Raw genomic sequence first — 15,934 nt, 5'->3', positions numbered from 1 at the left:
AAATCCTCAAGCTTCCGCACCACGTTATAGTTATGTCCCTGGTCAAAAAAGAGCACACCAGTTTTTTCATTGAACAAGCATAAAGCCACACATTTTATATCCGTTGCTGAACACCATGACGCTCGGATGTTTGCAAAACTTAGCTTCTAGCTTGTCTATTGCATTTACCTTGATTTTTCTATATTGAAGTGAATTTTTTTTGTTACTGTGCGTGTGTTCAAAAGTTGGTAATCGCCTGTATGGTATATTACTACTTCCTTTTTGGAATGAAAGTGCTGCTGTAATAGACAATTATACAATGCATATGCTTGCCCTTTTATTGCGATAGCAATTAACAGGCGAATTGTCGCCGACGTCATCGGCATTGCTGTGATGTTCCATATATATATATATATAAGCAGCCAACAAACAAAGACGCCAAGGACAACATAGGAGAAATGGCTTGTACTGACTAACTGAACTAAAGAAATGGTACATTAATGTAAAGAAAGTGGATGAAAAAACAGCTTGCCGCAGGCGCGGAATGATCCCACGTCTTCGCATTACGCGTGCAATGCTCTTACCAAGTGAGCTACTGCGGTGCCGTTTTCTCATTCACTTTCTGGGGTATTCACGTAACCTGGGGTATTTACGTAACTAGAAGTAACTCTGGGAGTGTTAACCTGCGCCAGCACTGTTGGCTAGACCTAAAAACTTGGTCGCAAGTGAGATGACACTTCTCCATACGTAATAGGGAAATATTCGCATGCAATACGCGAACCGACAAGGCCACACGAGCAAACATTCACGTTTTATCTCACAAAAGGATGTCGACACACCGCACAGCCCACTGATGCGTACACGGAAGCTGTACATGGCCAAAAGGTTGCGCCACAGTCCATGTTTGTGCTCTAAACAAACGACAATCGCCCCGGAAGGGATCAGTTCGCTCAAAACAATGAAACACTGCGTGTGGTGCATGTTGTAGGCACCGGTGCCAAGCGAGTGCTCCTGTAATCTGAAGTTATGTTGTCACTGACGGTTTCTAGCGTGCTTGAGTCAAGTGAACAAAAGCAAGCGACGCTTTTTTAGAATGCATGGTCGAGTCACCGCAGAAGCACAGAAAACAAAATGGATGCACACTATAGACCGCGCTTGTTGTGCCTACCTGTCTTGTTAATTGCGCTTTTACGCTGGCACCGCTGCGCTAGAGTCAATCGAGATCCAACTCCGGGAAGATCGAGCACTGCTTCAAGGCCATTTTCAAGCTCGCTTGACTTAAGTTTTGCTGAAACTCTGCTATCGATATGCCCATAACGATCCTCGAGCGCGATCGACAGCTGCAGTTGACGTGCTCAGGACTCACTGCTACAACAAATGTGGGGGAAAATATACCTTAGCAAAAGATAACCCACGAATAAATGTCTCACATCAACATATTCGCTCACCACATTGCCCGGACTTGCAAAGCGAAGGTTGAAGTAACAGCACATCTGGTGTCATCCGGTGGCTTTCTAATTCGCCCCCACCTAATCACGTCTAGCATTATACGTGCGTGAAAAATCTGCCGCGCGATCAACATCTTGATGGATGTACAGTTAGACCACTCATAATCGTAAGTGAGCCACTCTTGAATATTTCCACGCAGGTCGACCGTCCATTATAAGTTTGGCCATGTAAAAGGGGCACAAGTCACTTGCCTAAATTGGGCTTTAGCTGACCATGACCAGGCCATGCCATGCTAGATATGAGGGAACAGCGCACGACAGGGTAAGCAAAGGATCATCAGAGTGATCTAGCACTCTTTTTTGTGTCCCGTCAGTCTATTCAGTTTTACCACTCACTACATGTGCCCATGCAGCGACCGGCCCAAGCTTCAACCATTCGCACTTTGGCAAACTGTCCTCTGAAATAAAACTGTTCAGAATAAGTCAACCAACTGTCGTGGAACTAACAGCAGAGGAATCGACAGTGCCGCAGATTACTTAAGTGTCGTGAAATTTATAGTGCCTAGAGTCTGCTGCAGGTGCTCGTGCCACCTCGCGTATGATCTGAGAATCCGTCACGTACGTCTTGGATGTCCTGCTTGCCAATAAGACAGGGCCAGCGGAAGACTAGACTCGACGTATCCACAAGGAGACTAGTCTTCGCAGGAAGTCTTCATAACGCATTCATCAAGTCGAAGCGTTTGCTCGAGGCTAAGGCTTCCGTTCTTCGACTATACGTACTAGTCAACAACGTCGAGAAGACCCACCACTGTACCGCCACTGCTTAAACTACACCAATATCCTGACATTTCATGGGACTGCTTCCCCACATGACACCACCCCAATCTCCTCCACATCCCTCAGGTTTAAACCCACTGCCAAGAGCCTGGCCACGGTTTCTTCACATTAGGGTCAAACGGTACTTTGAGGTCTGCTTCAGCGACGCGCTGGAGAACGCTACAAGCGAGGCCTTGGACTGAGGGCTCCCGATATCCTACCCACATTTCATGCGAGTCAGATATCTGTGGATAGGATAAATGTGTTTACTCTCTCTCTCTCTCTCTCAAGCAGACGCGCCCTGCAGACAGCGCATGGCTGCGGCTACAAGCTGCTGGGTATTGGCGAAAACACAGAGTTTCTTTTAAAATGTTCTGAAGGAAACTCCGGCAATATAGTGTCCTCGGGATCTGTAGGTAAGGCGGTTCAGCCAGCACTGAAATGATGGATTATACGTGGATTCGCCTGAACTTCATCCTTCTAGTTTCGAATGGCTTTGCGACTGTGCACAGTGATCATTCCGAACAAATTATTGCAACATAAGTGTGACTATTCGCAATGAATACGCGCGTGAATACGGACTATTTGCCTAGCCCTGTCTGGAAAACTGAGTGCCTGGTAGTATCGAAAGATGAAGCGTAATAAATGACGTCACAAGAGTGTTTGAAACAGCAAGCACCAAGATTAAACAAGCCCGTGTACTACCATTCCAATGGTAACTGAACGGCTGCAGCGCGAGAGTTCGCTCTAGTAATTATAGCTGCTTTTGTAGAAAAACTATGGGCAAAAGTACTCACAGGGGGCCTGCTTCTTTAAGACGGAACCTGCTTTCGACGAACGCAATGCAGTGCCTACGTTACACATAGTCACGTGGCTGTGCAGCTACTGAAAGACGACTGCTCTTTATGCAGACTCGTCGGCTTTGTCCACGAGCTTCCAGCAGTCCATCAGGTGGCACCGTTGGTGCTCGGTGAGAAGAGAATCCTACCCAAAACCACCTAAAAACCTACCAACCCATGGAGAAGTCGGGCAGGTTTAACTTCCTGGCGGCCGTATTTCGATGGTGTCAAAATGCCAGAACGCTGGCGTATGGTCGTAACAGTTGCAGGTAAAAACACCGCAGTATAAATGCAGTATAAACACAGCCAGCGCAGTCTAAACATTTCCGCTCAATAATGGTGAATGGCAAAAAATTCGCAGTGGCTTATCTCGGCGATGCCAGGATAAACGTAGCGAAAGCTAAGGCATAGCATGGCCAGCCTTGGTTAATCTTGATTGCAAGTCCAGGTTAGTCTGGTTGTCTACCTATGTTGCGGCGTTTAGCCAGTCGTTCAGCGTGCTGTTCGTCTGTTTCCTGGGTGATTTGTTTCCTCTTCATCTCGTTCCGATGTCGATTCGAGGCCTCCTCCTGCTTATCAGAATTGTCGCCGTCCATACTGCCACCTCAACTGTGGTTGCGGCGCACGCGAGCTCTTCTTTTCATCCCTCCGACATGTTATCAGGCATGCGACGCAGCTGGTGAAGCGAGCGGAGGCGAACGCAACGACGAGGAACGCGGTGTGACGTCATACCATACGGCGGCGGGGAGGCGCGGCGCTGCGCAGCGGCGGAACACCTGTGGCTCGGTGCTACTAGCGGCGCATGCGCAGTAGTGACTAGGTAGCGAGAGAGAGAGAAAAATATCCGCGACGAGGCGCGCGTTGTGACGTCATGTGCCTCCTCGGAGCACCGCCACGGCGAAATCGCAAGTTCGCTGCCAGTAAAGCTTGCGCTTTAAAGAAGTAAGTTAATTAGTCAGCTTTACCAAAATACGGAGTATGCTTGCGAATGCTCACCCTTTCATTCGTAGCCGATAACTACCGCGCCCCTCGTAAGCCATTGCGCAGTTCCGAGACGTGAAGCCCCATAACATTGTTTTTAAGTTAGTAGAACAAAAGAGTGACTACACAGTCTCTTTTTTTACCAATTCACTTTCTTTAGAGCAAGGCCTCGAAATCACTTAGAGGCACGGAGGACACTCCCACAGAAGCAGACGTCAATGACTGAGGCGTCCGCCTTGGTGCGCGCTTGGCAAACAAGTCTGTTTCAATGGCACCTGTGCTGCTGTGTTCACTGCGAGCGTTCAAGCACGTCTGACGTACGTGCCGCACAAGTGCGGGCCGGCGAGCAGTAGCTCTTGCACGGGAGTGAGACGGTCGTAAGCGCTCGTAGAACGCGCATTGTCTAAGTCTTTGCTCAAGGATGGATGCTGGTGTGTGTATGTTTGTGCACCTTGTCGGTTGTGTGAGAAATAAGATGCTCTGCATGCGATCCGGTCTGTTTGCGCTGCCGCAGCCACATCTATAGCTTTACATTCTCTGCGCGCGCGCAATCTAGTCGACTTTCGCCACTGTGAAGGCTCAAGATGTGTTTCACAACGACAACAACAAAAAAGATATAACTCTCAGCGGCTCAAGAGGAAACTCACTTCTGACAAGAAACAAAAGCCTCAAGATGTTCGAACAAGTGTTTCTCGCGGCAGTGTGTGTATCGTTGTCGTTTCACAACGACAAAAAAAGAAAGTGTAACCCTCAGCTCAAGAGGAACCTCACGCTTCTGACGAGAAACAAAAGCCTCAAGATGTTTGAAGAAGGGTTACTCGCGACAGTATGTGTTCACTCGAAAGAGCACTCGACAGGGAGAAACAAATGTTTAACTCCTAAGAACGTCTAAGATTAGATTGCTCACAAGCTACTTGAGGTTCACTGAAGTCCTTTCCTAGTGAATTGGGAAGCTTGACACCCACTTAACAAACCATTCAAGTCCGCGAGCCGATGCAGACGTACGAAGCACTGAACGTTGCCAATAATATCACGCGAACAGGTTTACGATAGAAGGCTTTCGTGTAGCTCGCGTTTGACTGCATATATCACGAGCTGCGTCATCGAGGGCCCGCTGTGGTCACCGCATGTGCGTCATATTTTCTTCGCTGTCAAACAAATACGCATAAATAAACACGTGGAACTGACGCGTGTTCACGTGTGCTCTCGGGTTTTACGGACACATCAGCATTGTGCCCATCTGCCCTAGCGACAAAGGTGGCACCCCCTCTGCTAGAGCGATTCCTGCGAGCACGGTTGTACGAGAAAGGCAATCAATCTGGCGTCGTACGGCGTATATACCGCGGCTTGGAATAAACAGCCGCGGTATAAAAACCCAGACTCTAGAATCGGTTCTCCTAATTATTTCAAGATTTACTTTCGTTTTCCTTTTAGCATTAAGCTGCAGCTTATGTGTTTAATAAAATCCAAGAAATTTACAGAAATTCAGGGCACGCTCATCCCGTACTTTCCAGCTGATAACTGCAGCTTCCTTTTACGCCCTGCGGCAACACCAACTGGAGTTTTGACAGAGCACGAATCTACCGAATCTATCTGAATCTAGCTGAATCTATCGATCAGCTATAGATCTTGGAGCTGGGTGCGTGCCTACAGTGTAGTCAGCCTGCGCCCAATTTTAACATTAGCGTTAACCCAGCTTGGAGAACTTGTGTCGTCGAAAACGTTTTAATAAAGAGTTTTAGATTAAGGGACGCAAGCGGCTTGCGTACGCAAGAACTAGGGGCCACGGTACTGCGCATGCGCAGACTTCTACGTCAGGCCGTGCGCAGGCGCAGTACCGTCGACCCTAGTTCCTGCGTGCACAAGCCCCTTGCCTCCCGTAACCGAAAACTCTCTAATAACATCCCTGACCCCATTCAACGAGGCCTCGTCCTGTCCCTTGGATTCCCCGTACTAAGAGATTGTACACGATAACAGCGACCGCTGCTCCGTGGCACTCATCGATCTCAGACCAGACTTACGCGGAATACAAACATCTTTTCCCTGGGCTGGCGCCTCAAGCATGGCGAGAGAGATAAGTGCTATGGTGAAGTCACGATAAGAAATTGCGGGTCTGGCGGAAGGATAGGAAATTACCTACTTCCCTCTCCATTGTATTCATTGTATCCACTGGCAGTGAAGCTACCAGGACGTTGAGGAGGAAATAAACACCTAGTGCATGAGGTAGATCGACTGATAAGGCACAATCTTGACGCGACACCATTCGTTTAAATCGATGAAGCAACGCATTACTTTAGTGAGATAAGAGCAGTAGGCGCCTATGTATATTTCGTATCAACACTTCAGCGTCACAGTGCGTGAGGGGGCAGTGCGCATATCATTACCACTCGCTCGCGCAACCTCACGAACACGCGCGACGCACCAAATCGAGTACTTTTATCTCCAGCAAAACAACCTCCCGAACTCTCTTTACCTCAAACACTTAATATGTCACTTACATACACTTATTCGATGAAGAATAAAGTGAACCGCGAGGCTCACGTTTTCGTCAGCGACAACCCCAAGAGACCAGCACACAATGAAACCAAGGAAGGTACAGAGGAAATTAACTTCTTTTAATTGATACGCACCTAGAAATAATTAGGAAGAATAAAACAAATTTGGACGAAAAGACAGCTTGTATCCGGTGGGAGCCGTACCAACAGCTTCTGCATTTGGCGTGCGATGCCCTACCACAGAGCTACAGCGACGACTGTTCCTACCAGAACTCCTGCCTTAACTAAAGGCAGGCTTTGTGCCCCTCTCGGTGGTAGCTGCCAGCATGCTCCTTCCCTAGTTCACTCTCTATGCACTGTACGCGAGTTTTCATATCAAACAATAATCGTAGCCTCGCACGAGAACAAAATAACCTTTCTCCCGTGCTCGTGTACTGGTGCGCCGTTCAACGAGTGCTACAAGTTAAACAAACCGGACTTAGTTCCTCTAGCTCACGCAAGGGGGCCACACTGTACACACGTAACCATAGTTCTCACCAGGGGCATGAAGAGGAACTGGCAGGCGCAACCCAGGAACGGAGGCAGCGGCTTCTTGAGCGTATCGACGATGAGCTTCAGGTCTATCTGACAGCCCATGCTGACGTAGTTGATGGACACGATGATCGCGATCAGGTACGGGAATGACTGCTGAAGCACCGTGGGGTTTCGAAGCACGGCGACCAGGTAGCTGTTCTCCGTGCAGTTCGTCTCTGCGTCGTCCTCCAGCAGGCATGTCTGCGTATTATACACGCAGAGTTAGTAAAGAAAAATGATTTGAAGGGAGAGAGGAGAGAGTGACTAAACGTTCAGCTGCCTACCGTACACGTGTAAAGGAGGGAAATAGGGTTAAGGAAGAGAAACTAGGCAAGAGAGTTCGTTAGCTATGTGCACTAGACAAAACGCATCGCGGTGGCGGGCAGACTAACAAGACAATTTACTTTGTTCGTTTTCTTGGAGTGCCCTTGGAACAACGCTAGTAAATTATTCTCGTTTATTTCGTATCACTGACTTTTTTTCACTCTTATGTTGCGATACATTACCTTGCTATCATGAGCTTATATATGATAATTTTTTCGTGCAGGAGGTGACTTCACTCTGCCTACTAAGTACCTGTAATATTCCCAAACCTTCACTAATAAATATTGATTCTAGTCTGGCACTCAAATTTGTTGCGTTCACTGCTCAGGTAGCACAGAAGTGCTCGTGCGGCTTTCAGGGCTTCCAAGGTGTGGAGCTCTCAGGACCTCAGCTTTGGTAAGACGTCAATTGCCCAGCGTCGGCTGAAGCCACACCGGAGAGTCCGGCATTTTCGTCGAAGCGAGAACAGTTGCTGAGATGCTACTCGATATATTCGCTAAACGATTAGAAAGAGATAACGTGAGACAGCGGTATTAAACTTTGATTTACATGTCCTTTGACGAGAAGTCGGCGGATCTCCTGTCGTACATCTGTGTCGCAAATGACAACATGCGTATTAAAGACTGCCACGAGGGACAACTACCACTGATTTGGAGTTCTGGTCCTCAAGTAGGCGGTATATTTCTGTCGCTCCAAACCCCAGCTCCATGTGGGGAAGAGGTCTCATGTACAACTTTTGTACTACCCTGGCACAAGTGCCGCGTGCGACCGGCCTGCCTGGACACAAAACATCAGGGAGGTAGGAGAGTTTGATGAAGAGAAAGGAGGAGAAGTCGGCCTGGATAGCGTGTCTCTACCCTGCTGCTCCTCACTGGGGAAGGGGGAAGTGGGAAATACAGGGAAAGGTAGGTGGCTGGTGACTGTGTTATGGTACAATGTACGTTGTCCAATACGCGGACGTGCGCTGTAGACAATACACACAAGAGTAAGCTCATACCGACAGGCACTTGCCCCCGATATCACCGGCCTGCCGATTTCAGCATGTGGGTTCCAGCGGACTATCAGTGTAGAGCACTATGAATGTTCCAGCATGGAACGTAGGTGTCTGTACCATTGCATTTTTTTTTCTTTCTGAAGTACATGCTTTATGGCAGCCGACCTGGAATAGGTCGGCACGTCGGTTGACAGGGTCTCACGGTTTGCTGCAGCTGCACTCTCTCTCTCTCTCTCTCTCTCTCTCTCTCTCTCTCTCTCTCTATCTATCTATCTATCTATCTATCTATCTATCTATCTATCTATCTATCTATCTATCTATCTATCTATCTATCTATCTCTCTCTCTCTCTCTCTCTCTCTCTCTCAGTTTCGTTGTATCCTCGAGTGCAACTTGCCAGGTCGGGAGGGCCAAGGCACCTATATCTCGCTCGCTTGATTTCCTTGGGAAACTATACGTACTGGCGCTTTGTTTTGAACTGCGCGTATGTTGCGTAAGATAAAACTGTCCTCGAGTCACGCTTGCAAGCACTCCAAAGATACGCAGGTCGGCGAGTGCCTTCTCCGTGACCTGCGCCATGGGCGGGCTACCGATCTCAGGCCGCGTGTACTCCGACAGAGTTTCTTCCTCCTCGGCGAGGTAACGGCAAGGTCGGGTTCGTTCGCACAGGTTTTTTTTTTTTTTTCGCTCGCCACTGCGCGACGTTATCTCGCTGTACTCGGAACGTACAATAAGCGGCCGGATTCGCCTCCTTGAAGACAGAAGCTAGGGCGACGCAATTTCTGTTTTTTCTTTCTTTATTTTTGTTACGGAGGCACGCGAGAACCAAAGGGCGTTGCTCAGTTCCGCCATAAAATGGCAAGCCGTGGATAGGTCTCCGTAGACACCACCGCGGCTATATCTCGTTTCCGTTTTATCATAAATCGAAAATATTGAGAAGAATTTAGAGTGACCCTCTCCTAGCGTAGAGTAACAAAGTAGAAGCCTTCTTTTTCCAGTTAAGATCCCTGCCTTTCCCATTTGTTTTTATCTCTCTCGCTTTCCATGTGCTATACACGTGATGCCTGTAGATAACACGTGACTCATCTTTTTTGCATATTCCAAGAACTGTCCAGAACCGTTTACTGGTGCCGTCACCTCGTTTATTCGCCTCAGTAAAAAAAACATGACAACAAACAAGGTTCAAACAGCACATTTCGAACGTAAGTCCATATCCGCAACATTAAAGATACAGTAGCATACAGCAAAATATTGCACCCATTATTACAGTAACTTACGAGACCTTTATCTACTTAGGTTTTCGCAGCACCTCGCGGCATCGTTCACCTTACGAGCATCTAGTATGTGCATTAATATTTGTCTTGTTTTTACAGAAAGTCCGGGCCAAGATGGACCAGAAATGAAGATCGCGAATGATCCTCGCAATCGTATTAGGCAATTCGCATTTGAGTGAACATGTATGGCGAAAAAAAAAAGAAATAGAAGAACGTCGCATAAGACACTTTACGTACAGGCCCTAAAGCTACTTCCTGAGCTTTATCTCTGACGCGCTCACAATTGGTGACAACTGGAAGGCTGCCGCAGACATGGCAGCTACACCTGCTCTCGACTCGGGAGTTCGTTGGTCGCCCCTCGTGTCGATATCTATCGGTTCCTCGATAACGACAACATAGGACGCGCTGCTTCTTGGACATGTCATCGCGTTGAGAGACTGCGACGCTTGTCTTCAATCTGCGAACGAACTGGCTGGGCGCCCGACGCCCCCTTTTGTTGAGGTGCGTGCTTTCGCATCGCCGATAGCGGCTATCTTGCTCAGGACTCCAATGTTTCTTGGGACGTGACTATACGTCGGTAACGATCACACTGTTCATGTAACAATTGGCGGGTGGATAAACTACCTCGCGGACGGCTCAAATAGACGAGTATGGGGGGGCGGGGGGCGGATATCGTGGGCCATCGACAATCGTGAAAAGGAAACAGTCTTGCGCCGTCAGAGCAGCCTTGCGTGCGAAATCTCCTCCAGAGACTGTAGAGTCTGCAGGGCGCCGGTACGGTGGAGCGTGACGTACATATCTCGGGTTTAACTTTCCCGAGTCTCACCTCTAGGCTACGAGAGGCGCTGTAGTCGACTCGCTGCGGATAAAATTTATGCCCGCACGACGTTTTCTTTTTAACCTGCACCCAAATCTAAATACGTGTGAGCGTTCTTGCAATACTGAACCGCAACATAGCGTCCACCGCTTCCGGGAATCGAACGAGCAACCTTGCGTTGACCAGCGGCCATGATTTTGGGGTGACGTAGTTCACGTTTCTAATGAAGTGGCGATGCGTCCGTTGCGATTGTGAGTTAGTGAGCGACGCCTTTTAAAACGGTGGGTGGATGGATATATGTTTACTGAGATAGCGACGGTTTCTTAGCCTATTTTGTAGAAGCGGTTGTGGGGAAGGAACAAACTGAGCAACTGGAACTTGGCCGAGGTCACGTGTTTAAAGTAATAATAATAATAATAATATTTGGAGTTTTACGTGCCAAAACCACTTTCTGATTATGAGGCACGCCGTAGTGGAGGACTCCGGAAATTTTGACCACCTGGGGTTCTTTAACGTGCGCCTAAATCTAAGCACACGGGTGTTTTCGCATTTCGCCCCCATCGAAAAGCGGCCGCCGTGGCCGGGATTCGATCCCGCGACCTCGTGCTCAGCAGCCCAACACCATAGCCACTGAGCAACCACGGCGGGTACACGTGTTTAAAGTGTACGAGGCCGCCCTCCCTAGCGAACGCCAAGAAAGGGTCGAGCACGGACACCGGCCTGGCTATGAGTTCTAAAAAAAAAAAAGAAATAGAACGCCCTAAAATAAAATTCATTTTTATTATGTGTTTAATAATTTTCTTATAAATAAGTGAACATATCTTTTAAGGATACTCGGGGAATCGTTTTTCTTGAGTCGCTGAAACGCATTGGCACGTTGCAAGAGAGACGCGGCAGACAAGTACGAAGAACGAGCCTTCAATACGGCAGTAATACAGGAAATGCCAAGTCGCGCGGAACTGCTGCTTAGCTGTGTATGCCTCGTCGAGAATATAATCACGTGAGCAATCACCAATTTCTGCGCAGGAGCGGGCGCGACGTCCTTTGATGTCGTAGCCCTCCGACGTGTCACGTCGTTTGCGGTGACGCACGCTTCCTTAACCTGGGACGCCCAGGGGGTTTTTCGAATTCCGCGCTAAGCAACGAGCCACCTCAGAAGAACTACGAACGAAACTTCACTCCTGTTGCGACGAAAGCAAGCAGTCCCCATAACAGGACCACATTCCATGCTTCACAGCTATTTCGCTCCGCGAGTTCGTCGCTTCTCGTCCATAGGCATCTCTTGTCTACTTCTTTACTTTTAGCAAGACGTAACAGCAGCAAAATGCCGGGGCACCGATACAGTCTGGGCCACCCAAGGTAACTTGCGGCTGGTGGGCAACGAAAAAGTGTTGGTCTTGATTTTATATTTATCTGCACGAAATTTTCCACAAACGAGAAATGGTTTCATTATCGTAGGATGATACCGCTAGGTAATACGAAAACTCTCCCGCAATAAACCACCTCGCGCAAACGTGGTTAAGCACTCAATATAGAAAAACGAAAATGCCCCGTTCTACAGCAAGCTTCTGCGATTAACACAAGTCGGTCGATCAAGTAAATTCAATAATACAAAATAAGCAGCGAAAAGAGGAAAAGAACCGCGACTTCAGACAGGACGTGATGAAGGAGTGAACAGGACGAACCTCGTCATGTCCCGTCTGAAGTCGTGGTTATTTTCCTCTTTAAAGATGTCGGACCAACGGGCCCAAAGTCCCCCCTCTTAAAGCAGCGAAAAGCACTCGAACAAATTCAAACTTCAGAAAGCATACTGAACGTTAATATAGACATACAAATCCCTGGTTAAAAAACGCTGTCGAGGCTTTTAGCTACAGATTGCCCAATAACACGTTAGTGTTTGGCCCGAGCAATTTTTTTTACACTGAAAAAGAACGATCATCAAGACATCAGTTTCGTTAACCCTTTCCTTACTGCTTGAAACTCACGTAAGCGCCGAACGTTCTTCTCTGAAGCAACCGCGAAAAAGACGCGTTTTTTTTGTGTGTGTGTGTGAAACTGGCCATAAATAATACCCACTACATTCGCGCGCCACGTCATTAATATGTAAATGCACAGTGTAAAAAAGAGCAAAGACAGGGTTTGAACCAGCACCCTTACACGGTATGTAGCAGTTAGGCATTTATGCATCTCTCGTGTCAGTTGAAAGCTGAAACTCGCAAGCCGCATAGAATCAATCGATTACTGATACGACACTTTCGACTTCTAGTTTCCATCCCCCTCCTTTTGTTAAATGAAGGTACAGCCTACCGAAAAAATGGAATTACTAGCAAGCCCCAAGAGCGCCCTAAAGTATTTACTATAACGACTTTCCTGGGAAACAGTTTTAGTTTCATTTCCCAAGAGATGTGTGTGTGTGTCAAATTTGTCACGACGCCGAAAGTGGTCGGGGGTGGGAGCTGATTCAGCAAAACATTGGGCACTAGCGCCAGCTGGCTCGACTGTCTACACTGACGCTACATCGGGCCACGGTGTGGAGAGAAACAGATCACCGCGTAAGCCGGATCGACTGCGAGAACGACGAGATATTCAGCACCCACGTGACCACCTTCTTGATCATGACGTAACGACACATACACTTCTTGGGATAAGGAATGCGAAACTGGTTTCGTTGAAGAGCTAATGCATTAAATTACGTAAGGCCTTCCTTACGCTTATTATTTTATCCTAGGGTTCCGAGGCCCATAACATTCATTAAACGCAAAAAAATGTGAAAAGTCGAGAAAATATCATCTCGGTACGCCTCTAGCGTCATCGGCACTGCCAGTATGACTCCTGCCATGAGAACGATCACTGCCCCTTGCCTCGACCACAACGTTGTGGGAAAGCACCAGCGACACATTTGTTGCCAACTTTTTGAACGTCCTCCCCAGTCAACCAAAAAAAAATCAACGACAATCAGTGCGAAACACCGCCTCTCGTCCGAAGCAGCTGGGGCTGTTTCTCTAACAAGAGTTTGCTTGATAAAAACACCCGTCCACCCACCAGCTGCATACGCGACGGTATTGTTGTTGTTGTTTGTTTTATTTGTGCAAGCAGACGTTGACGCCTTGTGTAGGCGCCGGCTCCTCATCTGCTGCGACGTTGACTAAAATAAAAATAGAATACTCGGCGAGAAACGAAACATGGCGGCACACGAAAATAACCTAATCCGGCGAATCGTCTCTGCGGAAATACGGACGGGAGGAAGTTTCTTCGAAGGGAGCAGGTAAAAACATTTCACAAGCTTACTTTCACAAGACGAGTCGCAAGTTCCGACATAAATAAATTTCAGCCACCGAGAGGGGGAAAAGAACAAACTAGGGAACACCTTCGCTTGACAAACAGCCGCGCAGAAAGGCCACTCGTCGCACTACCACCTCATGTATAATGAGCCCGCACGGACAAGTCTCTGCCATCACGGACTTCGGGTACTTAATGCGAGTAGAACAAAAAGCATAATGCACACGCTCGAAGCAGCATTCTTTTTGTCCTTGTTTTCCTTGTGGTACTACTACACTCAAACTCCTTAAGCTGTCCAGAAAGCTCTGTTCCGATCTGGTTGTTCCGGAATATTACTATCGCAGTACCGAGGCTACAATAGAACTGAAAGTCGGGCGAGTTGGTAACATGATTCATTGTTGAACTCAGCGCTCACAAAGGGCTGGTCCTTTGGACATTGTAGAGTTAAACAGATAGACGGACATTGTAGAGTTAAACAGGCGCTGGCCCTTTCTGTTCATTTCTTTTCGGCGCTTGGTGAGTTTGCGTGCGCGCGCTCAGCTGAACGATCGAAGTACCAAGTTATGTGAGCAATAAACGTCATGAACGTTTTTCGGGGTAAGATACTGTCGAATCGATCGTCAGAGGACATCCTGCACTCTGCCAATTTCTGTTCTATCCTTTGATTTCAATTCTTACGAGACCCCCTGAGCACAGCGTACGCCAGCAATGTTCTCTGACAAACCATTTGTGATGACGTGTGTTGTTTAACTTGTCCCCTTGTCGAAACGCTGCCCTCCAGGCGGAGGCTTGTCTTTGTTCACTCTCCGTTGCACCGTTCGGGTAACGTACAATCGAAACCGGTTATTACGAGCGGACTTATGCGCTCAAGATATTTCTATCGATCGGGGGATTTGAAGCGCTCGAATTCGCTTATAACGACCTCACGCGAACTCTTGCGACGCGTTAGTTATACGCGGATCGGATATGTCCAGGGCGGGAGAGAAGCAAGGCAGGAATCCGCTTCCAGAAAACAAGACTACGCGCAGTAAAGACAGTAATTTCTGCGTGCGCCTCGAACTGTTTCTCGGCGTCGCTAACGAAGCGGTGCTCGATGACAGAGGCTGCCTAGACCTGATCCAAGTGACTTCCTTCATTGCCGGCACAGTGCCAGCGCGGCATGCCCAGGGCAAAAGCGCGCCCCGAAGAGTCGGGTGAGTAGGCTTTCCATATTCGATACATCCAATGTTCAGTTCCTAATGATGGTATCACTTCACATGAGTATCGGTCAATAAGTTTCGCGTGCTGAACATGGGTATTAATTCGCTTTATACGGGTTCAACCGTAGCCAAAGAAAGGCTCGGTTTTTCTTTCGCGTGTATATGCGAAGGTAAACTTTGTATTCGACCTGCGCGCTTGGCAACAAGCTTTTGTGACCAAGTGTAAGCGAACCACGGCAAGCCCGAAGCCAAGAATCACGCGTTTCTTTTTTTTTTCGCTCTCAAAACAGTTCTTTTGAATGTTATCGTTTAACGAGCCCCCTTAGTCTGTGGTCGCTATCTATTCTTTGACTCCCATTTTATCGCCTTAAGCTATGTTGGTACGGACACCCCTGCTTACGCAACGTGCCCCTTTGTTTCCCCGCTGCAAGTTTTACTTTCGTCTCCCTTGAAGTGGCATAGCCGGCGAGAAACTGTTCAGTTTTTATCTTGCGCTACACCTCAGTCCGCGCATTGTTTGAATGGCGAGAGACGGGACAGGAAATCGCGTATTTTTGCGGCACCGTAGTTACTTTGAAACGTTAGCCGAGATGTCGAAACAGTGACGCGGGGTTCACAGGGCGACGGAAGCTTGAAGTGCTCAACAACGGTTGGTCAAGGGACGTTTCAGGCTCGGGCCAGCGCTTCGACAGGCAGGCTTGACTTCGTCGAGAAATATTTCCTTCAAGTGCCAAGTAGCTCTGTCCATTGGACATTTAGTTTCACCCCGCGTCATGCATCTTCGGAATCATGAAAAGCGCAGACCTGCAGAGCAGGTCAAAAACAGTCATACGAACAGTCATACACTTGATAAAGGGGGAAAACATATTGCTACCTTATAGTAATGTATTTGTACTCTTTTCTTCGAAAAGCAAGGG

General features: G+C 48.0%; 1 protein-coding gene across 1 annotated transcript in view; it reads right to left on the bottom strand.

Moving 5' to 3' along the window:
• LOC142560599 (ileal sodium/bile acid cotransporter-like) overlaps positions 1 to 15,934 on the bottom strand; it is a 33,041-nt gene that overhangs the window by 10,959 nt on the left and 6,148 nt on the right. The window contains exon 2 of the mRNA XM_075672813.1: positions 7,096 to 7,332. Coding sequence (XP_075528928.1) covers positions 7,096 to 7,332 — 237 coding nt within the window. The remainder of the gene's footprint in view (positions 1 to 7,095; positions 7,333 to 15,934) is intronic.

Source organism: Dermacentor variabilis, chromosome 10 (genome assembly GCF_050947875.1).
Source record: "Dermacentor variabilis isolate Ectoservices chromosome 10, ASM5094787v1, whole genome shotgun sequence".
Taxonomy (NCBI): domain Eukaryota; kingdom Metazoa; phylum Arthropoda; class Arachnida; order Ixodida; family Ixodidae; genus Dermacentor; species Dermacentor variabilis.
The sequence above is the reverse complement of the archived record's forward strand: the minus strand, read 5'-3'. Positions and strand labels throughout refer to the sequence as shown.